Here is a 24,844-nt window from a genome sequence, read left to right as displayed (position 1 = left end):
TTCAGTATGACACAAATCTTTATCGCAATTCGTAAAGCAATCCTACTTAGTTTAATGAATATAAAACAAGCAATGTTGTTTAGCGTACCAATTCTTAAAAGGCCGGCAACGCACTCGCGAGCTCTCTGGAATTGAGAGTGTCCATGGGCGGCGGTATCACACTCACATCAGGTGAGCCACAGGAACACATACATTACAGATTATGCTAATACGATAATATCGAGAAAAAATAAAACAATTACAATATCGCTACTGTTAACTCTGCGAACATATAAATATGTCAATAGTGGCGCAACATCTTGGTACGGATATGTGCAACCGACTGGTTCCGGCACTTAATATCACAAACAACAATGCCCTCCGCCGCGCCGTCGCACATATCCCATAGGTACAAAGAAACCGAGTTCTTGGAGAACACTTGGTTTGCACACCACCCCCCGCTAGACTTTCAGTATATAGTAGGGCAACTGTAAGTCCCGTCTGGTATCAAGTAAATTTAGTATGCGCTCCAACATAAAACATAAAAGCATTATAACACACCTATGTGCAAGAAAAATCAACTGATATTTCCCGAACACTTTATTCACAATTAAAATCTACGCACTCACGAATATAAACTTAATTATCTAACCTATTGTACATACATCGGAAAATGTTTGAAATACGCCCTCGGCTCTCAAAGACCGCAGTGTTTGAGAGTATCTATCTGCGAGAGAAAACGCTTTGCTTTAAGTTTTGTTCTGTATGTCTAAGAACATTTATGTAATATGTGGTTTACCATGACCTTATTATGTACGACAAATATTTGATTACAACATCATATTTACAACATGTATTTTACCTGACAGCGAGGAAATGCTGCAAGATTTAAGGTACACTGCCAGGGATAAAGTTCGGCCTGTATTGTGACAGTACAGGCCAAACATAAACTTACCTTAATGCTAAATAAGTTTATTAAAACAATAAATTTGCGTAATCAGTTATTATTTTTTTTATTAAACACAAAAATACTTTAAGTAAGTTTATTTTGTAAAAACAGTGATCCAACCTTACTCTGAGTGCTCATCCAATTCAACACGCACTCACACACAATCATTAAATATTGACAGATATTGAACACAAAAAATCTAGATTTTATGTCAATATGCTCAATATTTAATTCTGATGCGTTTACACATCAATAAACATTGACGAGATCTCAAGGATATTCATGAAAATCTATTAAAACTCGAAAAAGCCACAATTCACATCTTAATAATAATTGCAGTGGCGTAACTATACCATCTGGGGGCCGTTGCAAATCGAGATTTTCAGCGTACTCCCACTAATGGCCATAGGACTCCTCTCTAGGCGAGAAGGAATGGTCTGTAGTCCCGTAGTGTAGTCTGTAGTACTGGACTCTGGAGACTCTTGCGCAGGGGCCCTCTTGGGTCGGGAGCCTGTGGCATTTGGCCAGCCCTGCCACCCTCTTGTTACGCCACTGAATTTAAGTTATCTATATTCTAGACAAAGTGAGATAATTGAACAAGAAAAATTAAACAAGTTGTAACTACACTTATAAACTTAAGTATTAGTGTGATATTTACATCAAACATTCCATAAATCACGATTTTCAACGGACAAGCATTCACAACTTCTATCAAAGTCTTAGCTTGTACTCGTGCTTCTTTTGGTAAATCATAATTCATAACAATCTTATTTACCAGAATTTTCGTCTCATTACGTTTCGTAAGAAGATTGTCACACACATAGCAAATGAGAATAACAGATACAAATTCATTTGCAGACCACACAATCATTCTTAACAGAAATTGGGAATCTTTTAAAATGCGGTAATAATAAATGTAAGTCCAAATAGCGAATACAATATAGCAAAAATTTGATATCAATGTTTGTAACACAATAATAGCTAGCATTGTTTCAATCAAGTTCAACATCTCTTCAATTAAATTAAAAGAAATTGATACGCACTTAATACTAAAACTGGTACGTCCAATAAAATAAATGTTTTTTCGTTTCAAATTTGCTTTTTCGTTCCATGTGTTTAATTTATTATTCACAAGTGTTATTCTTTCTGTTACCATATTAATATAGACGGTGAATATAAATTGTTCTAGTTTTAGCCCAAACGCAAATAATGACATGCAAACCGTTTGAGGTGTATTATTTTTATTATAATAAATATCATGAAAGCCACCCAGAAGACAACTAAAACTTAAAACGGCAAGCTGAATTCGAAGTTTTTGTTTAAATTTCTTGTAAAATTCACTTTGAACGCCAAGTATCCAATCGATTTTGGAAATGGTTTGAATGAACACGATATTCCTTTTCGAGAAAACTAAAGGTACAATCAAGGATATTACGAATTCCGTTAAAATTATGCTTGGGAACACATTGAAAAGATCGAACATGACCCCTTCAAATTCATAAGGCGTCCGCAAACAGTTAAAAATTTCGTTTAAGTACAACATCATTGTGATTGAAAACACGCAAAAAGTATAACCTTTTCTTATAAAGGAAGGTACTTTAAATTCTCCATTTGTATAGGTAAATCGAAATATTCCCACACATTTCTCTAGCGTGATTAATGGATTTAACATCTCCACAATATAGCGGACATTATTCTCCATACTGCCCTTGTTCACATATATATGAGAGTACCTTTCTAGCAACGACTGCCTTACGTTTGTATATCGTCATTAGGATGATTGCACTTCATAAGAAATTACATACCTACACTAACGTAATAATGCACTTAGGAGTATTGTGTTTGGATATTTCCTCATAACAATAAATTCAAATAGATAATTTAATTAAACTTGATTGACATGACAAATTTCAAGCCACGATGTGCTTCAATTACATAATACATCCGCATGGAACTTAACAATATACGAATAATATATAACTAATACAAGTGGTCCTTTATTTTCGCCTATTACTCAGGAGAAGCAAAATGCAGCAGAAATTAGAAATTTAAGTCTTACTATGACTTAATTCACAAACAGCAAAGATCATTATCAGATATAAAATGCTAAACAAAATGCGACACTTGGCAAAGAAATATTAAATAAGTAGTGGCAACACCAACAAACTTCAGTAAGAGTGTAATGTTCATTTCAAACATTCCATATGCGGTTATATTCCATTTCCAAGCACTCGCTACTTCAAGTAATGTTTTAGCTTGGCCCCGAGTTTTGGTAGAGAAGTTGTAATTCATAATAATTTCATTTACAAGAATCTTTGTCTCATTTTGTATGGTAACAACTTTCTCGCAGACGTAGCATATCAGGGCAAGAAAAAATAGTTCGCCAATACACCAAAATAGGTTACTTACGAAAGATGTCGAATCCTTTAACATTCGATAGTAATAAATATATGCCCATATATTTATGATTATGTAAAAAAAATTTGATATCAGCGTTTGGAAAATGTTGATTTCGAAAATTCTGTTAATCGTTACTATCATATTCGACATCAAACTGTAAGCGATCGATAATGATTTTATTGAGAAGTTTTCAGCTTTACAACCAATGTAATACAATTGTGAAGTGTTCTTTATAACTATGCCCTTTTTGTTAGGGGTGAAATTTCGTAAATGATTATTCAGTACATTTATTCTCTCTGTTATCATATTAATGTAAGTGGAGAAGAATACCACTTGTAATTTCTGCGCAAACGCAATGACTGCCATGCACCATAATATACCTGATAGCTGTTGGTTGACATACATTTCGTATGTTATACTTAAGCTAACAGAAACCACAAGCGTACAGATTTTAATGATAGTTTTACGTTTACATTTAGAATAAAATTCTTCATTAATACCCAATATAGAATCAATTTCAGATATGGTTTTTATGAATATTATATTTTGTTTTGAAAATAGAAACGGAACAATCAAAGATGTAATGAACCGACCTGTCACAAAAATATAGGGTAACGCGCTTAAAAACTCTAACTTCACTCCATTAAATACATATGGTGTTTGGATAAGCTCTACCATCTCAAATGTATATGGTATTATTGTAATAAAAAACACACAGATAGTGTAGAGTTTAGTCACACTTGGTGGTGCTGTCAATGTTCCACTTGCATAACTAAATCGAAATATTCCGAATAGATTCTCAGTTATAAGTAATGGTTTTAACGAGTCCACCACATATTGCACGTTATTCTTCATCGTTTCGTTAACAACAAAGTTTCGGTGAGATGACAATGTACCACATTTAAATTATACACCCACTCTTTACAAGGTCTTCTACGTGTTATAACATATTGTTACAATAACTAATTAATTACTACAAAGTGTAGTACGAAACATCGATCGCTAAGTAAATTAATAACGCAATACAATAACTTAGTAAAGTGTTTGTGTACATTCCTGGCACATCTATATAAATATATATCGATAAACGTACGAGTATATTGCCATGTCTTTCTTACGGTAGTCAATCTATACTTTTATACTAATATTATAACTGGTAGTACTGGACTGATTTTATTAATTATTTCACCGTTTGAATGCTACATTATCACTGATTAATACAAGCTATTTTAATTGCAAGAAAAAAATAAGGATCCCTACTAAAATTACAATAATGTTCCCCAAGGTGTAAAAAAAAGCCTATCTATATATATATCACCACAAGTGCGGCGAAAACTATTAATGATAGAACAAAAAAATTCCACAACTTTAAAAACATATGAAAACCAAACTACAGACAATTTTGACATCTGTAATGAACTGGCATTTACAATAAAAACAAAAAGAGTTTACACTGAGCAGGACAAAAGTAATAAAATATCTAATTCGCAGCTTGTACCCAGGAAAAGTAGTAGGTACCTAAAAATACTAAAAAAGCCATTTATATTCTCACGTCATACAAATAGCGTGATATTATGAAGGCAGCCGAAAAAGAAAAAATAAAATAAAAATTCGAAAGGAAAATCGAAAAATAACAGAAAACAGTATCCACACCATTTTTTTCCTCCAAGAAAGATAAACCATGCTGAAAGTGACTGGAAAAGATTGAGTTATTCGAATGATGATAGTGTAATTATAGAAAGAAGTAAAACGCTAAAGAAAGGTGTAAAACAAAGAGAAAGGAAAATACTTGAGAGTGATGACACCTCTGATGATGCACCTTTCACTCAGCTAGTGACCTCGGTAAATAATAATAAAATGTGTATTAACTTAAAACGAGGAATCAATGTTATTATTAAATATGAAAGGGAATACTTTCCTGGAAATAAATGAAAATAAGGAGAATTCAATTAAATACGAAAACTATAGTCCATTACATTTAATTACCAATTTCAAGCCATAATGTGCTCAAATTATAATACACACGCATGTAACTTAACAATTGTATTTACGAATGATATGTTACTAATACAAGTTGTCCATTATATTTTCCCTAATAATATATATAATTAGTAAGTACATGTAAAGACCAGTGATTAAGCTAGTCAATAGAAGCAACAAACAACTTAATTATACAAACTACATACTAACGACAAACGAGATCTTTTGCAAAGATATTAAATGCTAAACAAGATGCGATACTTGGCATAGAAATATTAAATAAGTAGTGGCAACACTAACAAACTTCAGTAAGAGTGTAATGTTCATTTCAAACATTCCATAAGCGATTATTTTCCAATTCCAAGCACTCGCTACTTCAAGTAATGTTTTAGCTTGGCCCCTAGCGTCGCCAGAGAAGTTGTAATTCATAACAATTTCATTTACAAGAACCTTTGTCTCATTTCGTTTGGTAACAACTTTCTCGCAAACGCAGCATATGAGGGCAAGATAAAATAGTTCGGCAATACACCAAAATAGGTTTCTTACGAAAGATGTCGAATCCTTTAACATTCGATAGTAATAAATATATGTCCATAAAGCAATGATTACGTAAAAAAATGTTGAAATCAGCGTTTGGAAAATGTTGATTTCGAAAATTCTGTTAATCGTTACTATCATATTCGACATCAAACTGTAAGCGATGGATAATGACTTTATTGACATGTTTTCAACTTTACAACCAATGTAATACAATTGTGAAGTCTTCTTTATAACTATGCCGTTTTTGTTAGGGGTGAAATTTCGTAAATGATTATTTAATACATTTATTCTCTCTGTTATCATATTAATATAGATGGAAAAGAATACCGTTTGTAATTTCTGCCCAAACGATATGACTGCCATGATCATAACTGTCATCTTTTGGTTGACATAAAGTTCGTATGTTGTACTTAAGCTAAAAGAAATGACAAGCGCACAGATTTTAATGATAGTATTACGTTTACATTTAGAATAAAACTCTTCATTAATACCCAATAAAGAATCAATTTCAGATATGGTTTTTATAAATATCATATTTTGTTTTGAAAATAGAAAGGGAACAATCAAAGAAGTAATGAACTGACTTGTCATAAATATAGAAGGTGATAAGCTTAAAATTTCAAACGTTACTCCATTCAATGGTGTTTGAGTAGGCTTTACCATCTGATATGTATAAGATGTTATTGTAATAAAAAACACAAAAATAGTATAAATCTTTGTCACTCGTGGTGGTGCTGTCACCGTTCCATTTGCGGAACTAAATCGAAATATTCCGAATAGATTCTCAGTTATAACTAATGGTCTTAAAGAGTCCACCACATTATGCACGTTATTCTCCATCGTTTCGCTAACAACAAAGTGAGAAGACAATGTAGAACATTTAAATTATACACCCACTCTTTACACGGTATTGTACGTGTTTGAACTTATTGTTATAATAAGTAATTGAATTTTGGTACGAACCATCAATCAAATTAATAACATAGTACTATCATTTAGTAAAGTGTTTTTACCTGAAAACAAGGTACATACATTTATGTCGACAAAACAAGCATATGAGTCGATAAAGCCGATAGTAGCCCATTAAACCGTGGCTTCTGTTTTGATGACCCATAGGTATTTGAACTCACGTAATGTATAGAAAAACACCAATGGGTGTATTACCAGCCTTTTTTTGAAAGCGTCAACTCTCTTCTTAAAGGTATATAGATGGTATGAGCTTGAAACCGTCATTTCCACCGTTCTTTAGTTAGTCAAAAGATAAGCATTGTACAGAGGGGAGATTTCCAGCCGGGAATTTAGATTTATTTTAAAACTGCCTTTTATTATTTCATTTTCGAAACATAAGACGTGTCATTACAAATACAGTACCTATAGTTATTAAAACATTTTTTCTTATATGAAATGAGAGACTTGAATAAGAAGTATGAAATATGTGGTAGAAATATTTATAAATTGCAAAATAAAATTTATGTTCAGCTGAAACATACCATATACTACGTTATTCATTGGCAATGCATCCACCACTTCCTTTAAAGTTTTCGCCTGATTTCTCACTTTGTCTGATATATTGTAATTCATTATAATATTGTTTGCCAAAACTTCTGTCCTGTTACGTATTTTAAGTATATTTTCACACAAACAGCATAAAATAATGAGATAAAATATTTCAAATGTGCACCAATATGCAATCCCTACCATATATTTATGTGATAACTTAAATATCCAATAGTAATAAATATACATATATAACGACATTAGTATGTTAAAAAATGAGGTAACTATTGCAAAAAACAAATACACTTCGAAAACTGAATGTACTAATAGAAGGGTATTCCCAATCAAATGGAAAGACTTTGATAAACTTTTAATTTCAACGGTTTCGGCCGTCTTTGGTCTAATAAGAAATACTGAACATTTCTTTACTTTATTACATCCAATATCGCTAATAGACATTAAATACTTATTGAGAATATTAATCCTCTCAGTTATCAAGCTAATGTAAATATAAAATGAAAATATTCGTAGTTTTTCCCCGTATTTAATTAGTGATATGAACAGTACCGAAACTGTTAAAACATCTTGGTTATAAAGTTCGAATACCAAACTTAGAATTAAAATAATACTGAAGATGATTAATTTTACCAGAATTCTTCGTTTGCCTTTCCTATAGTGTTTTTCGTCTACATTTAACAGGTGATCTATTCGGGATAATGATTGCACAATAATAACATTCTCCTTAGAAAACATAAAAGGCACTAACATTGATATTACAAATTGAATCACTACGAGTAGGACCGGTGCCGCATTCGCGAGTTCGAATTTTATCCCATCAATACCATACGGTGACTGTGACATACATATTGCTGCTAAATATGGAATGCCGATGACAATTAACAGAGCCATAGCATACGCTTTACTCATAAATGTGGGTGGAAGCAAAGATCCACTTATTTGACGAAAACGAAATGTGCCAAAACACTTTTCCACAAACAATAAGGGCTGAAGGCAGTCCACAATCTGGGGAAGCCTTTCTTGTATAGCTTTAGTTTCCATTCGATTTTATTTATGTTATATTATTGATTTTGAAAAAAATATTTATTTACGTTAACACTTTGAACGTGCGTGATGGAGTAGAATATCTATTATGCCTTTTCCATTAGAGCCAATCACTTAAGTTTTTGACTATTAAGTAATGAGTGAGTAACTTCAATTTAATTAATCGTTAGCGAAGGAGATCGTTATGATACGTCGGTACGTATTAAAATTAATTAATTAAATTGACTATACATTTAGTGCCTTTTTTTCGAATTCTTTACGAATACTAAATAGTTTTACACTACTACGTCAAAGTATGGACTTTAATAAACAAAATAACACATTATGCTTACGATATATATATTTAAAAAAAACCGTACGAAAGCAGTCTTTGGAAAAGACATTTTTGAAGTTATACTTCTTTAGGCGCGTTATGAAAAATTGATGAGAGTGAAATTTTACGATTGCGCGCGCACCGTGACACAAAGTTGTCAGTATGATTATAGCGTGCGCGAGCGAGATGGGAATAAGACAATCTACAAGTAAAAAGAAATAGAATATGCGTGAAGTTCGAAGATCGCAAATTTTGAATGACCATAATGATTAATGACATTTGTCATTTACCTTTTAAACAAATAAAGGAGTTTTAATTATTTTTTCAAAGAAATTAAGCAATGTTTTTTCACAAAGACCTATTGTTACTTAGTTAAAAGGTTATGAAACATACCAAGTTATTAAATTGAATTAATAATATAATAAAATAATAAATAATAATAATAATTGTTATTAATATTAATTAATAATTGAATAATATACTAAATATTAAATATTATTAAATTGTTTACGTTAAATATTAATTATTAATTAATTATATTTAAAAAAAATAAAGAAAGCCAAAGAAGTATAACTTCTTACGCGCGTACATAAGTACACGCAACCTTTTTTTTTTTTTAATACATTTTCTCTTCACTTAGACATTGTGTGGGCCTGGGTATCCGGAAGCTGGATATAGCTTCGATGCTCGATGCTCCCTTCCCTCGGTAAAATAATATGCGCTGGTTCGGCTGTCGCGTGTTAGTATAATAAAAAAAGAAATCCAATAATCGATCAGACTAATACTAGCACTTACCATCAACGGTGGTGTGTCCCACTCCAAGTACTGGACCGTTAAAATGATGAATAAAAGTAAATGCGGTTTGCGTTCTATATTAAGTGCGTTCGCGACGGCGGTTAAAATTTAACTATAATCCTGGCGCCATTATGCTGGAACGCCACCTACCATCTCCGGTTCGTCCTTCTTTGACTAACACCGATTTAGCGCAAACATAGCTCCTCGTCTTGAAAGATAATCTTTCAAAAGAGAGGATTACAGAAGGAAAATAAATAGAAAAATAAAAATACAATAAAACCAAACTACGATAATAAACTAAAGATAAAACTGAAGTTGAAAGTGAAAACGAATTAAAGACATAACATAATAGGACGTTTAAATGTTCTTGATTTGGTATGAACTAATGCATTCAAAAATATAGATAAAGAAGAATGCCTTCCGAGCAACCAGTACAATTAACTATAACAAAATTAAACTCTTCGCGCTTCTTTTAAATTTTACTGAAAACTTCTTTCACTTTTAGATGTTCTGCAAACGTTTTTCTATTTCTATTAAACGTTATTTTGTACGTTACCGAAGAGCTTTTAAAATAGTTATTTATAATATTACATAGATAAATAAAACAATAGTTAAGATATTGTATGAAATAAGTTTTATTTATGCAGCCTTATTTTCGTCGTTTACACATCGAAGACTGATTGATAAAAAAGTATGACAAAAAATTTTTATATTTTATTTATTTATTTAAATGTTATACATAAAAATGACGATATTAATACTGAAAAGTGCCATCTAGTGAAGCTTAGTAAAACTTATTCAATAATTTAAACTTTAACATTCTAATATATTTCAAATACTAAATTACATAATACACGCGCATGTAACTAACAAATGTATATATACGAATAACATGATACTAATAAAAGTTGTCCATAATATTATGCCTAATCATATATAATAAGTTAGTACATGTAAATATCAAGGATTAAGCTACTCAGCAGAAGCAACAAGCAGCAGAAAGTAGAAATTTAAGAAATTTTACTACGACTTAATTATACAACATTATCTACATACTAACCAGAAAGAAGATCTTTTTCAATCTAAGATGCTAAACAAAATGCGACACTTGGCAAAGAAATATTAAATAAGTAGTGGCAACACCAACAAACTTCAGTAACAGTGTAATGTTCATTTCAAACATTCCATATGCGGATATATTCCAATTCCAAGCACTAGCTACTTCAACTAATGTTTTAGCTTGGCCCCTAGCGTCGCCAGAGAAGTTGTAATTCATAACAATTTCATTTACAAGAATCTTTGTCTCATTTCGTTTGGTGAGAACTTTCTCGCAAACGTAGCATATCAGGGCAAGAAAAAATAGTTCGCCAATACACCAAAATAGGTTACTTACGAAAAATGTCAAATCCTTTAATATTCTATAGTAATAAATATATGTCCATATAGCAATTATTATGTAAAAAAATGTTGAAATCAGCGTTTGGAAAATGTTGATTTCGAAAATTCTGTTAATCGTTACTATCATATTCGACATCAAACTGTAAGCGATTGATAATGATTTTATTGACATGTTTTCAACTTTACAACCAATGTAATACAATTCTGAAGTGTTCTTTATAACTATGCCGTTTTCGTTTGGGGCGAAGTTTCGTAAATGATTATTCAATACATTTAATCTCTCTGTTATCATATTAATGTAGATGGAAAAGAATACCACTTGTAACTTCTGCCCAAACGCAATGACTGTCATGCACAAGATCATAACGGACATCTCTTGGTTGAGATAAAGTTCGTAAGTTATACTTAAGCTAAAAGAAACCACAAGCGTAGAGATTTTAATGATAGTTTTACGTTTACATTTAGAATAAAACTCTGCATTAATACCCAATAAAGAATCAATTTCAGATATGGTTTTTATGAATGTAATATTTTGTTTTGAAAATAAAAACGGAATAATCAAAGAAGTAATGAACTGACTTGTTATAAATATAGAGGGTGTTGCGTTAAAAAATTCAAACTTCACTCCATTCCATGTAAATGGTGTTTGAGTAAGCTTTACCATCTGATATGTATAAGATGTTATTGTAATAAAAAACACGCAGATAGTATAAATCTTTGTCACTCGTGGTGGTACTGTCAACGTTCCATTTGCGGAACTAAATCGAAATATTCCGAATAGATTCTCAGTTATAAGTAATGGTCTTAAAGAGTCCACCACTTTATGCACGTTATTCTTCATCGTTTCGTCAACAACAAAGTGATGGTGAGAAGACAATGTAGAACATTTAAATTATACACCTACTCTTTACAAGACCTTGTACGTGTTTGAACTTATTGTTACTTATTAATTTAATATTAGTACGAACCATCAATCACTAAGTAAATTAATAACGTAGTACAATAATTTAGTAAAGTGTTTGTGTACATTCCTGGTACATAAATATATATCGACAAAACAAGCTTATGAGTCGATAAAGGTGGTTATCGTTGAACCATGAATTTCGGTTCAAATGATTCATAGGTATTTAAATTCGCATAAACTAAAGAAAATCACCAACAGTCAACTCTCTTCTTAAAAGTATATAGATGGTATCAGCTTGAAACTGCCGTTTCCACCGTTCTGTCGTTAGTCAAAAGATAAGCTTTGTAAGGAGAGTAGATTTCCAGCCGGGAATTTAGATTTATTTTAAATCGTCTTTATTTATTTCATTTTCGAAACAAAAAACGGCATGTCACAAATACAGTATAGTTATTATAAAATTTTTGCTTATATGAAATGAGAGACTTGAATAAGAAGTATGAAATATGTGGTAGAAATATTTATAAATTTCAACATAAATTTTACGTTCAGCTGAAACACACCATATACCACGTTATTCATTGGCCATGCATCCACCACTTCCTTTAAAGTTTTCGCCTGATTTCTCACTTTGTCTGATTTATTGTAACTCATTATAATATCGTTTGCTAAAACTTCTGTCCTGTTACGTATTTTAAGTATATTTTCACACAAACAGCATACAATTATGAGATAAAATATTTCAGTTGTGCACCAATATGCTATCCCTACCATATATTTTTGTGATAACTTAAATATCCGATAGTAATAAATATACATATATAACGACATTATTATGTTAAAAAATGCGGTAACTATAGCAAAAAACAAATGCACTTCGAAAACTGAATTTACTAATAGAAGGGTATTCCCAATCAAATGGAAAGACTTTGATAAACTTTTAATTTCAACGGTTTCGGCCATCTTGGGTCTGATAACAAATACGGAACATTTTTTTACTTTATTACATCCAATATTGCTCAGAGTCATCAAATACTTATTGAGAATATTAATCCTCTCAGTTATCCAGCTAATGTATACATAAAATGAAAATACTCGTAGTTTGTCCCCGTATTTCATTAGTGATATGAACAGTACAGTAACTGTAAACACATCTTGGTTATAAAATTCGTAAACCATACTTAGAATTAAAATAATACTGAAGGTGATTAATTTTACCAGAATTCTTCGCTTGCCTTTCCTATATTGTTTTTCGTCTACATTTAACAGGTCATCTATTTGGGATAATGATTGCACAATGATAACATTCTCCTTAGAGAACATAAAAGGCACTAACATTGATATTACAAATTGAATCACTAAGAGTAGGACCGGTGCCGCATTTACTAGTTCGAATTTTATCCCATCAACACCATACGGTGACTGTGACATACATAATGCCGCTAAATATGGAATGCTGATGACAATTAACAGAGCTATAGCATACGCTTTACTCTTAAATGTGGGTGGATGCAAACATCCTCTTACTTGACGAAAACGAAAGGTCCCAAAACACTTTTCCACAAACAATAAGGGCTGAAGGCAATCCACAATCAAGGGAAGCCTTTCTTGTATAGCTTTAGTTTCCATTCGATTTTCAAAAATAGTTATTTCCATTTATTTGATTACGTGAACACTTTAGACGTGCGAGGAGTAGAATATCTATTACGCCTTTTCCATTAGAGCCAATCACTTAAATTTGTGACTATTAAGTAATGAGTAACTTCAATTTAATTAATCGTTATCGAAGGAGATCGTTATGAAACGTCGGACCGTGATAAAATTAATTAATTAAAGTTACTATAATTTTTTTTGAAGTTATACTTCTTTTCTTTTTCTTTTAGGCGCGTTATGAAAAATTGATGAGACTGAAATTTTACGATGCGCGCGCACCGTGACACAAAATTAACAGAATGAAGTTGCCCACGGAAGATGCTACGGCATTGGACATAATTTAAAAACAACATTCGAATAATAATAGAATTTATGTTACACTTACTTAATGTAAGAGAATAATAATAAATATTTATTTATTTAATTTTTCAAATGCAAACTGAACTTTATTGACTATAATGACTCCTTTTCCAGTCCTTGATTAATTAATTGTAATTAATTATTTGCATGCAATCAAAAACTATTTTTAATAATGCCAAAGAAAAGAAGTACCTATAACTTCTCACGCGCGTACGCAACCTTTTTATTTTATTATTCACCACCTGGGAATATTAAATAGCATTACAATGAAACGTCATTGTAAGGATTATTTTTATGATATAAACAGATTAACACATTATCCTTGTGATATATTACTATATTTTTAAATAAACTCTACAAAAGCAATAGTTATATTTGTAAGAGAGCTTGTAAACTACCTAATATAATATACGTACATTAAGCTAAAATATAGCTAAAAAGCTAACTGAAAAATAATAATTTATAAAGCCTTTATTTTCATTGTCTATACACCGAAGACTGGTTGACAATAATTATGGTTGGATTAATGTCTATGATTTGAATGTTGAAAAGTGCCATCTAGTGAGGTATAGTAAAACTAATTGAACGATATAAACTTTTACATGTTAGTATTAAAAATATTTATTTTATCTACAGACTGTTAAATATCTCTTATAAGGATTGAATGCATATTTTTTTTATACACAATGCATAGAATAAAACTTACTTGACCAAATGTTCAAATAAATTTCACTTATATATTTAAGCAAGTAAAAAACCGTTGAAAAAGTCGAATACTCACTAAGGCGGATGTTGAGGATATATCATTAACGAATTGATGACGTAATTACTTATATCCGCATTACAAACTAGGAATCTATACGAAATGACTCCAAGGACCGCAGACCTCATTTTCGATGAAAACTCATTCATCAGTGCCTGACATAGTTTACTATATTATGAAGATCTTGGAAAATTTTAAATAAGGAATAATTTTTTTAATCCTTTTACGACAGTCTGTGGTTATATTTCGTTACATATAAAAAATATATTCGGTATCTTCGGTAAAAATCTATTTAGTTATTCAGCTGTCCAAAACACCGACCAAACTGCGGGCTTGCGCTTGCTGTATCGACCGTCGCAATTTTAGGCACGTATATTGGAATGTCGATAAAAATCTAAAACTAACATTTTTCCTATTCACTATTATTTTCATTACACGAATCTATAAACAAACAATAATTGGAGCTTACTAATGCATTTAATTCTAATCTTAGCATATTTAATTATTATTCACATAAAAATAATGAGATGACCACAATGAAACTAGCTAAAATATAGAGTATATCCAATCGACCGAAACATTTAGACCTCAACGCATGTTAAAAAAAAATTAAATCACTTATTAGCCAAAACAATGATAAAATGTGCTACGTTTGTACTAAGCCTATTTAACTTCCGCTTTTACATTATTGCTACTCTACTTTTAAAAGGCGCTATATTATAAAGTCTTAGAATGATTTAGTAAACGATTTTTAAGGATTTCTATCGACGGAAGCGTCTCCCTAAAACGTAGGTACAAGAAGGGAAATAACTGGCACAACGCCGCGGCATTAGTCGCGCGACGGACGCGCGGGAGGCTGCTGATGCAGCCAACCGTCGCCACCTCACCATGGGTCAAGCCGCTGCTGCCGAATGTAACGATAATGATGACGATGAACCACGTATCCACGTTAACCCAACTGAAACCTCTTTGGTAAGTTACGAAAACCTTTTACATATCTGCAATGCCGTAATCATAGAAAAATCTAAGAAAAGTCACGTGTCGCATGTTTTGTATTTGTGGTATGGAAGTATGTTTTTATATTTTATTTCATTATGATTCTAGAACTCTCTGTACACATTAATTATCGAGTTATTTAAAATATAAGTAAGGGAGTTAGCTAACTTGTTTATAGTAGTTAACTAATAGTCATAAACGTGAACAATGCAACTTTAATCGATCCGCTATTTTGCTGCAAATATGACATCATGCAACTTGTAAAAACACGCAACACTAAAGTCATCAGATTTTAATTTCAAAAACATGTCATAATTTTGTAAAAGAAAACGAATTACAAAAGTTAGGGTTAGTTATATTAATCAAATACCTGTTATAATGCACGCAGCACAGATCTATAATTAATTATTATTTAAAATGATATGACGGAAACAAGAATACGTCATTAATATTAATATTAATTATAAGAATAATAATTAGTAATTGGAACATTTTAATATATTTAAAATCTAAGAATTTATAAGTAGGAACCGATTTAATTTACACTAACCAATTGCAATATATAATTGTTAAACTTCGCGCCTAACGTGGCGCGTAATTTTAAAATAAATGACAACGTCTGTCAACTGTCCGCGTGACAATAATTTTATCGCACGGTTAAACTTCATAGATGTAAAACGGAACGCATTCCAGTTCATTATTTTGGTGAGCTCGCGTTCAGCTGTCAAAGTACTTAACAAGTGTGTGACTACTAGTCTAGAGTATTTTAAAAATATTATGTGCAGTGAATTATTGTGAAACGATCGTATAGTACATTTTCATGAGAAATTAAACAACAATATCGATTTTATTATTGTTGCTTAGACTAAACTAACTAACAATGGGGGTTTTACCGTGCAATAAATATTTGTGATACGTCAAAACAAAAATCAAAATAAATACTAAATTGCCTAACTGTGACTGTTACAAGACATTTTTATAAATAAATCACTGATTTAATCGATCTAAATAGTTTAATAGACTCGACGTGGACGTTAGAGCTTAGTAGAATATACTTCAAAATGTCTAAAGTGTCTTTAAGCAATATTCCATCAAATCCAAGAATAAATCGCCTGCGTACATTTTCTAGGGTAAGTACAGTGTTTATTCGTGACTGACTTTTAAAAAATTTAAAAATGGAAATTCTATACTTTCATCTTTAAGGTTACCTGGCACTGAACTTCATAGTTCATACCTAAATATTTTAAATCATATACTGTATACATACATCTTTTTAATTTTTGTTTATTAATAGAATTACTCTAGAAAAAACTATTCTAACTATTTAAGAATGATACTTCCTATCATAAATTTTGAGTAATGGTAGGTATAGCCACAACTGTTATATCCTTTGTTTTGGGTAATTATTTACTGAATATTATCACTAACACACATCACAAACAATCAATCACATAAAGCAATTTAATTGATTGTCATATGTGTCATCAACATAGTAATGTATTCTTATTAGAGTAGACCTGGCAAGGTATACTCAAAGTTAACATCTATATAGTTAATTCTTATAATTAGGAAATAATAAAGAATTAACTTGTCTGCCTTGTGACATAGGTATCAGGCAACATATGCAAAATTTATTATTTTAAAAGCATCAACTGACAGTTAATCATAAAAATGTACTATAGTGATGTTAAATATTTTTAAATTTAAGAACAAAATTAAACCACTGAATTAAATAATACTACATGTATATTATTAATGAGTCCTAGTAACATGGGTTATCATAAATAGGTTTTGTACATATTATGATACATGCATGTGCTATACAATTTCAAAACAATGACTGCTTATCACTTAACACATTTGTATGTACTGAATAACCACATAATAACAAAATTTTAACTATAAATATTAAGAAGCAGAGGTTTTAGTAATCAGAAAATACATTTGACTAAGGAATTACAATATTTCTACTTTGATACTTAAGAATTTTTTATTACTTAAAATAGACTGTAATATTTTTAGATACTTAAGGTATATTTTAAAGAGATTGGAATTAACTATAAATGAGAATGATATCAATTCTAAAACTAAATTATTGTAGTTTACATATGTTTGAAACCAAAATATGTCAACAAATGACATCAATAAACAATGAAATATTTCAAGAGATAGTTTATGATTTACAGTTTCATATCAAGGAAATACCATAACACTGCCGTCCAGTAAACAATGAGTAGTAAACTCAGTAATTAATACAGCATCCGTCAGTATTAAACGTTTCCAACTCATTAATTTCAATGTCAATGTTGCTACATATCTTATTAATGACAGCTCTTATAATCGACTTGCCATTCCTGAACACAAACATTTTGTTTCTCATAAAAAAAATATCTCGGAAACTCATTTCAAGTAGTTCTATTATAACTTTTTTTATAAGGCTATTTCTGCTAACTAAAATATACATACAATAAAATACATCTTATATAGAATTAATGTCTCATTTCTAGTATTATTTTATATCTTTCGTTAATATATTAATACTGCATTTGTGACAAAAACTCATGAGCTATTCTTAAAAAATGCTAGTATTTGATGAATGCAACTTGTTTATTCAGTGTAGGATATGTTTCCTAAATAAATAATATTTTGATTTCACTGATGATATTTTAGCAACAGTAAATATAATAATAAGAAATTATCTCAGTAAATATTAACTTTGATCTCGTAAGCTATCTAAGATTACTTTAGGCCCATAAATTTTATATCCACGAATTCTTGCAAAAATTTAGCTTGAAGTTGTATTTCCGCTCATTCGGTCCTTTGTGCGTAAAAGCTAGCTTAAGTTAGGTCTTATTAAAAAAAATACGAAAAATAAAGGATTTTGAATGTCTTAGCAAGAAATTCTCAATCACAAGTAAACTGGTTAAGTTTGTATACTAGAACTTTGAAGTAATTGTAAAATTTGAATAAACAAATTGCCACTAATGTAGGATGGCTAGATTCTCATAACTAAGTACTCTTAGCATTTGAATAAATTGTGTAACACTGGGCGAATGGCCAAGTAAAGCATGCAGAAATGCAGCGATACGCGATGCAGATACTAGGTCTTATCATGAACAAATATATCTGAGTTATCTAGATTTTATTTATCGAGGGTTTTTAATCGAGTGAGATTTTCCTTTCTCACCGTGAGAAAGGCTCGAAGCCTCGAAGCTCGAATATAGGGGTGGTACACTAGTTGAATTATTAAAGTTGTAATATAAGATCGTATTATGTTGGTGTAAGCAGACCAGAGGGTAAGATTGTTAGACGAAACAATGACGCGTTTCGCTTCATTGTGATTGGCGAACGGCAAGACGGAACGTGTCGCGTATCTGTGATTGGACGATAGATACAATAGCCGTGGATGACGTTTAGATTGCCGTGATTTAACGGCTGATCGCGTGACGCGGACAAGGCTACGCTGTTACCGTGTCCTGTCTCGGGCGATTGCTTGTGGCGCCCTGGTTTTAGGGTTTGCATAGTAACGAATCCCACATAACCTTCCACTACAAGGCAGTCGTGCCGCGGAATACGTAACGCATTTCCCCACGTAAAAAAATCGTTTAGGGTTGAAAGACTTATAATAAAAATAAAAGTGTATATTTCAATGTCCTTAATACAAAATAAATAACAAAATCATCTAGTACGGTAAATACAATTAGTTTTGCACCCTAAATATGTTTTAGTAATGGAACAATTAACACTTGTTGACACTATTGGGTACATAATGAGAGGTAATTAAGAATCCACGTCCGAAGCAGCTCATTTCATTTTTCGAACATAGCCGGAGTTACCGTGCGCATTTAATAAAATAATTAAAGTTATCAAGACATCGTTGATTAGGTTTATCAAATAATACATAGGACTTGATACAGGCTTATCATTACTAGTTGGCTTTGCAGCTAATGTGGGTGAAGTGTATTTTTCTGTGCGATTGAGAAATTATTGAAGAACAATGGTAAGTTTTTTATCACTGGTATTTATTTAAATTCAATGAAAATACACGGGTTTCTTCACGGAACCAGATTGTAAAGCCCTTAAATCTGGGACAAACGTTAATTTATATAAATCTTTCAAAAACTCGAAATTAAAGCAGTTTTCGTCGATCATCCTTATGAGTAATAGAACAGACATTTTAGGGTACAAAACCGTCTTCACCGGGTAAAGCAGGGTCCTTTACTTTGCACTTCGATCCCTTCATTGAGCTTCCGTCCTTTAGGCGATTCACCACCATGCGGCGGTTCAAACTGAGGTCCGAGTCTCGTAAAAAGACGCCCTTAGTCGCGGGAAATGTGAAGAAAAAAACAAACATTGGTGCAAGTCTTCTATGCCTGCCGAATTTATCCGCCGGGAACTGAAACATAGCTAAACGCTGCATTCACTATCCAATTAACAGCAGTTAAATAGTACAGTTGATGAAACAGCTGGCTAATTACCTGGCATTAATTGTTCCGGTCCAGAATGGGTATTTAGGTCATTGAAGTAGGGATCGTTTAAACTAATCTTTAAACTGGGTTTTCCGTTCTCATTATCTTCTGTCTCTTATTGTATGCAGTGTTGGTTTTAACTAAGGCACGCGCTTCTCGCCCCTAAGGACATTCGTCTCTATGGACTTAATACTTTACGATACGCTGAACGAAAACTCTTTGAGTTTCTCATAACTTCTGTATAAGCCAAGCCAATTTTATAATGATAGACGAAAGACTAAAGTCAAAATTTGCCACGCATTCATTTTATATAATTGAAGTGAATTCTGATTATGATTTATATTGCAATAATCTGTGATTATCGTAACGCGTGATGAAATACGTGTTTCTATCAAGTGTGTACTAAACACTTAAGACGGTACAACCTGGATTCAAATCCTACTTAACAAGAGGAGATTTAAACAAATATTTGAAGAATGTCAGACTTGATCCGGAGAATGAAGAAAACCTGTAGAGATACAAAAATGATATTCTCATCTTAGGCAGTATGTTTAAAAGTTCGTGAAACAAATTTATCATAGTACAAATAACTTATGACATAAATTTTATTGTTAGATTCGATCAACTTTCAGGATAATCAACAAATACGTTCATGGGTGGTTATAAGAAAAATAGCCATTTACTCTTAAACACATTATATTCCTATCTCATTCTTTTTGGGTATCTGTGTCCCCCTTTTTGCCAAAAGCCTTCTCCAAATCCCGCCATTCCTTTCTGCACAGTGGCGTAGCTACCAAGGGGCTAGGCGGGGCAGTGCCCCGGGGCCCTCAAGCTCAGGGGGCCCTCGAATCCTCACCAGAAATCTCGTTCATTCTGAACTGTTGGAAATTTCTCCCATTTTCAAAATAAATATGACAGGTTGCAACCCCACTTTAATCAAGACATTAATTTGAGAGAAATTCAAAAGTTATGCCTAGGGAATTCCTCTAAATTCTTTCTGTAGGTTGGCCGTGTTGTCAATTTGACGGATAGTGAAATGTGCATTTTATTATTCATCGATGTGCGTTTTATTGTGAATTCGATTTAAGATTTTTTTTTTTGAGAACGGTTAAAAAATTCATGCCGTATCAGGATTAAGTAAGCTAATGTCTGTAAACTTTTTTGTACTGGTCAATATAGTGGTTCAATTTTATTTGATTTTACCACTCATATTGATGTCCGTTAAAGTCAATAAATCGTGTCAAATCTAAAGATTTCGGCTACAGCTCATTGTTTAACGCGAATTAAATAGCAATTGAAAACAAAACCGCATCAAGCCTGGATTTAAACGAAGTCATTGATACTTTTGCGAAAACTTAAGCTAGGAAAAAATTATAAATATAATTGTTATTTAGTCAGTTGTTAGGCCCGACCTTTATATATAAACCCTTGAATCTTCTGTATTTCATTTTATTCTCCAAACCTACAAGTATTACTAGGGCGGCACTGAAAATTTCGGGAATCAAGGAAGTGACACAACATTACTATTTAAAAATGTATTTATTGCTTTTCGAAGTATTCTCCGCGAAATTTGACACATTTTTCATACGATGGGACCAATCATTGAAGCAACCATTCCATTCGGAAGTTGGGGTCTCCAAAATGGCCGTTTTGTAGTCGTCCACAGCTTCTTCAGGTGATGAAAATCTCTGACCACGCAATTTATTCTTTATTTTAGGGAAAGTATAGAAATAATTAGGGCTTAGATCGGGGCTGTACGGCGGATGGTCTAATAATTCTATGTTTTCTTGCTCTAAAAACTCTTTTGTTCTGTGCGCGGTGTGAGAACTCGCATTGTCGTGATGGAGGATGATGCGGCGGTTGGTTTACGGAATTCAGAAACGACCTGTGGCAAAAAAATGATAGCATACCATTCTGCATTAACCGTTCTTTGTCCCTCGATAGGAATAGTCGGTCCGGTTTTGGAGACAAACGTGGCCACCATTTTTTTTTGTAACACTCCGTGAACGAACAATTTTCGTTGGCTAATAATTCGTCACCTTATACGATGTTGTATACCGCATTTGAAGATCCTGCGTGGAATCTTTCTAGAGTTCTGACGCACCAAGTAACGTGAGCCGCTTTTTGCTCTTCACAGAGCGAATGCGGTATATGCCATCGGGAAAACAACTTTTTAACACCTAATTGTTCATGCAAGATTATTCGTATTTGACTCAAGCCAATGTCTAATCTTCTTCATCACCAAATGCAGAAATCATCCGGTCAACACACTGTTTTTGTGATAAACCACTTCGAAAGCCATAATAAATCATCGCTCTTGAATTTTCCCGAGTCAATTCCATTTTCTCAACGACTAAACAAGTTTGACAAAACTTTGTCAATCTCCAATGTCTTACTGATCGGCTTGATTCTCTATCGCTACGCAGAGACATTGCGTCTCTTTGCGTTTTTTACAAAGTCTATCACGGAGAGTGTTCGGAAGAATTGTTTGGGTTGATCCCTCCTGCCTCTTTTCATCACCGTACGAGCCGAACGACCTCTAAATTTCACCAGCATCATCTTGATGGTTGGAGGTCTTCCACGGTCCGCTTCACAAGGCATTTTCTTTTGCGAACTAGCGAACTGTGGAATCGGCTCCCGGGAGGGGTCTTCCCTCAGAGATACGACCTCCAAATTTTTAAAAAACGAGCCTACTCCTCCCTCAAAGGCCGGCAACGCACCCACTAATAATGGGTGTCTATGGGCTGCGTGGACTGCCCTTTTTGGTCGTCCCGCAAGCTCGTTTGCCCCCTTATTCTATAAAAAAAAAAAAAAAAAAAGACCGAGAATATGTAAAAAAAAATTAATTGTATTCGATTTAAAAAAAAAGGAGTTTTCAATTAAAAAGATTTAAATATGACAGAAACAGTGGTATTATTCCATTCCCGATACTTTTAGTGCAGCCTGTGTATTGTGTAATTGTAATTTATGTTGTTACTGTTTAATATTTTTAGTACCTACCCTGCACACAAAAAAGAGCTTAAGTAGCTTAGCATTTTTAAAGTATTTGTATATTTCATATGTTTATTTGATTAAACCTAATAAGTTTATAGCATATATAGCATAGGGCTATATAGTATATATGCTATAAACATATATATATATATAGCAGTGGGCCCCCATTTTTTAATTTGCCCCAGGGCCCTTGGTCACCTAGCTACGCCACTGTAATTCTGCACTGTGCCACTCTCTGCCATTTACCTGCTGTTTCCTTAATTTCCTATCCACCTAAGTGATCTTCTTTTTCGTTTATTGTACTTTCGGCACCAGTTTAGTTCTTTCTTGCTCCGCTCTGTGTGTCTTGTTAATCACTTAAGTTTATTTATTTTTATTGTAACATCTGCTGGATTTTATCTATCCATTAATGGGTGGTTATATTAAGATGACTTCCTCGTCTTTCCAATCGACATTCATATAAGGAATGTCAAAGTAAATGATTTTATAGATTCGAAATATACCAATTTCTTGAGAGTCGAGAGTAAATTGACAGGCATGCGGCGCTAATCAATTAATGGCAATCAGTGCCACGCGTCGGCCTCCCATCTCTGAGTGCTACATGTACCTATTAAACGTGAATTATGATGTAGTCAAAGTATTAATATTTTACTGGAAGTTTAAAAAAAGTGTGTGCGTTCATATACGAGTTTAGAAGTGATACTTCTTTGGCAAACTAATTTTTGTCTTGTTCATATTTATACAAATCTATAACTTTAGCTTCCGAGACTTAGAGGGAGGTAAAAGAAAGATATGCTAGGAATTTAATTGTCATTAAAATAAAAAGTGCGAAAACTTAATACATTTTTTTTTTTTTAATTTTTTTCTTCGGATATAAAAACACGTGGCATTTTAATTTACAATTTGTCATTTGAAATTTAAATACATTATTTTGCATTAAATATAGACTACTAATATTTCTTCTTGCTCCTCACTCTCTCTCAATCTCCGATTTCTTCGACAAAAACGCTGCACATCTTCGTGACGCTAATTATTATTATTGCGTTTCATCCGTAAAAAATTTACCCCCATGCGCCTAAAGAAGTTTCAAAAATAACAGGATTTAAAAATCGAATTTGATGTTATAAACTATCGTATTTCTAATTCTACTGTAATTATGATTGGGCTTTGCAAACGTATTGTTTTATGTAAGTCCAGAAACAAACATGTATACATACATTTCGGTATAATATCTGTACAGATAATAAAAACAAGAATACAGCGAGGAAATGCTGCGTTATTGGTACACTGCCATAATAACCAATCTTTTTAAATTTGTTTTAATTTTCTATTTTTCACTTTTTAATTAATATTACTATGTAGGTTATTAAAAAAATACAGTACTTTTGTTTCCAATTGAAAATCAGAAATGAAAACGAAATAATTTACATTTTGTATCTGATTTTCATTCTTTGTGCTATATTCGTGTCAAAGGTTCATTAAACTTTTTTCTTTGTACTCAGCATTTTACATAGTCATCGGTGTTTATGCCACTTATATGTATACCTGGCAATTGTTTATATATCTGGCATTTTACAATCACACATATCGTTTTTAAATAAAGGACATACCTTCATACAAATTTTGAACTCTCCTTAAAGGGGTTGTATAGTGGACACAAAACAACGAAAAAGTGCAGTCCGGCTTAGTAAGTTATAATAATCTGATATTTGATATTCAATAGTTGAAATAATATCTGCACAGAACATTTTTACACACTAACTCGCTCTTGATCAAAAGTCAAAAATCATTTATT

The 24,844-nt window shown here is 32.2% G+C and overlaps 7 protein-coding genes across 10 annotated transcripts in view; 1 reads left to right on the top strand and 6 right to left on the bottom strand.

Moving 5' to 3' along the window:
* Positions 1-1,502: 1,502 nt before the first annotated feature.
* On the bottom strand, positions 1,503-2,144 carry LOC125052789. Its single transcript, XM_047653817.1, has one exon. The coding sequence runs from the start codon at positions 2,142-2,144 to the stop codon at positions 1,503-1,505; it is 642 nt and encodes a 213-aa protein (XP_047509773.1).
* An 880-nt stretch (positions 2,145-3,024) lies between these two features.
* Positions 3,025-4,006, bottom strand: LOC125052159. Its single transcript, XM_047652782.1, has one exon. The coding sequence runs from the start codon at positions 4,004-4,006 to the stop codon at positions 3,035-3,037; it is 972 nt and encodes a 323-aa protein (XP_047508738.1). The 3' UTR covers positions 3,025-3,034.
* A 1,545-nt stretch (positions 4,007-5,551) lies between these two features.
* Positions 5,552-6,511, bottom strand: LOC125052607 (gustatory receptor 68a-like). The gene has a single exon (XM_047653550.1). It carries the CDS (start codon positions 6,509-6,511, stop codon positions 5,552-5,554), a length of 960 nt encoding a protein of 319 aa, XP_047509506.1.
* Positions 6,512-7,832: 1,321 nt separating this feature from the next.
* On the bottom strand, positions 7,833-8,407 carry LOC125052573 (the record flags this gene model as incomplete). Its single annotated transcript, XM_047653498.1, has 2 exons — positions 7,833-7,844; positions 7,913-8,407. Coding segments are annotated over 2 exons (507 nt in total), but the record flags the coding sequence as incomplete, so codon positions are not given.
* A 2,198-nt stretch (positions 8,408-10,605) lies between these two features.
* On the bottom strand, positions 10,606-12,047 carry LOC125052786. Its single transcript, XM_047653814.1, has one exon. The coding sequence runs from the start codon at positions 11,752-11,754 to the stop codon at positions 10,606-10,608; it is 1,149 nt and encodes a 382-aa protein (XP_047509770.1). The 5' UTR covers positions 11,755-12,047.
* An 8-nt stretch (positions 12,048-12,055) lies between these two features.
* LOC125052785 lies at positions 12,056-13,651 on the bottom strand. Its single transcript, XM_047653811.1, has one exon. It carries the CDS (start codon positions 13,468-13,470, stop codon positions 12,283-12,285), a length of 1,188 nt encoding a protein of 395 aa, XP_047509767.1. The 5' UTR covers positions 13,471-13,651; the 3' UTR covers positions 12,056-12,282.
* Positions 13,652-15,420: 1,769 nt separating this feature from the next.
* LOC125052238 (monocarboxylate transporter 3) overlaps positions 15,421-24,844 on the top strand; it is a 50,163-nt gene continuing 40,739 nt past the window's right edge. For 2 of the 4 annotated variants that reach the window (XM_047652929.1, XM_047652927.1), the window contains exon 1: positions 15,421-15,562. In XM_047652929.1, coding sequence (XP_047508885.1) covers positions 15,479-15,562 — 84 coding nt within the window. In that variant the 5' untranslated portion in view covers positions 15,421-15,478. Of the gene's footprint in view, positions 15,563-16,272; positions 16,717-19,463; positions 19,587-24,844 lie in introns of those variants that run through there. The other 2 variants (XM_047652928.1, XM_047652930.1) reach the window with 2 other exon arrangements.

The sequence above is a fragment of the Pieris napi genome, chromosome 9 (assembly GCF_905475465.1).
Source record: "Pieris napi chromosome 9, ilPieNapi1.2, whole genome shotgun sequence".
NCBI classification, from domain to species: Eukaryota; Metazoa; Arthropoda; class Insecta; order Lepidoptera; family Pieridae; genus Pieris; species Pieris napi.
Note: the sequence above shows the minus strand (reverse complement) of the source record. Positions and strands in the feature narration are given on the sequence as shown.

What these genes read in the sequence shown, in the direction of transcription:
- LOC125052789 (XM_047653817.1), bottom strand. Translation starts at nt 2,144, where the DNA reads ATGTCATTATTTGCGTTTGGGCTAAAACTAGAACAATTTATATTCACC.
- LOC125052785 (XM_047653811.1), bottom strand. Translation starts at nt 13,470, where the DNA reads ATGGAAATAACTATTTTTGAAAATCGAATGGAAACTAAAGCTATACAA.
- LOC125052786 (XM_047653814.1), bottom strand. Translation starts at nt 11,754, where the DNA reads ATGAAGAATAACGTGCATAAAGTGGTGGACTCTTTAAGACCATTACTT.
- LOC125052607 (XM_047653550.1), bottom strand. Translation starts at nt 6,511, where the DNA reads ATGGTAAAGCCTACTCAAACACCATTGAATGGAGTAACGTTTGAAATT.
- LOC125052159 (XM_047652782.1), bottom strand. Translation starts at nt 4,006, where the DNA reads ATGGTAGAGCTTATCCAAACACCATATGTATTTAATGGAGTGAAGTTA.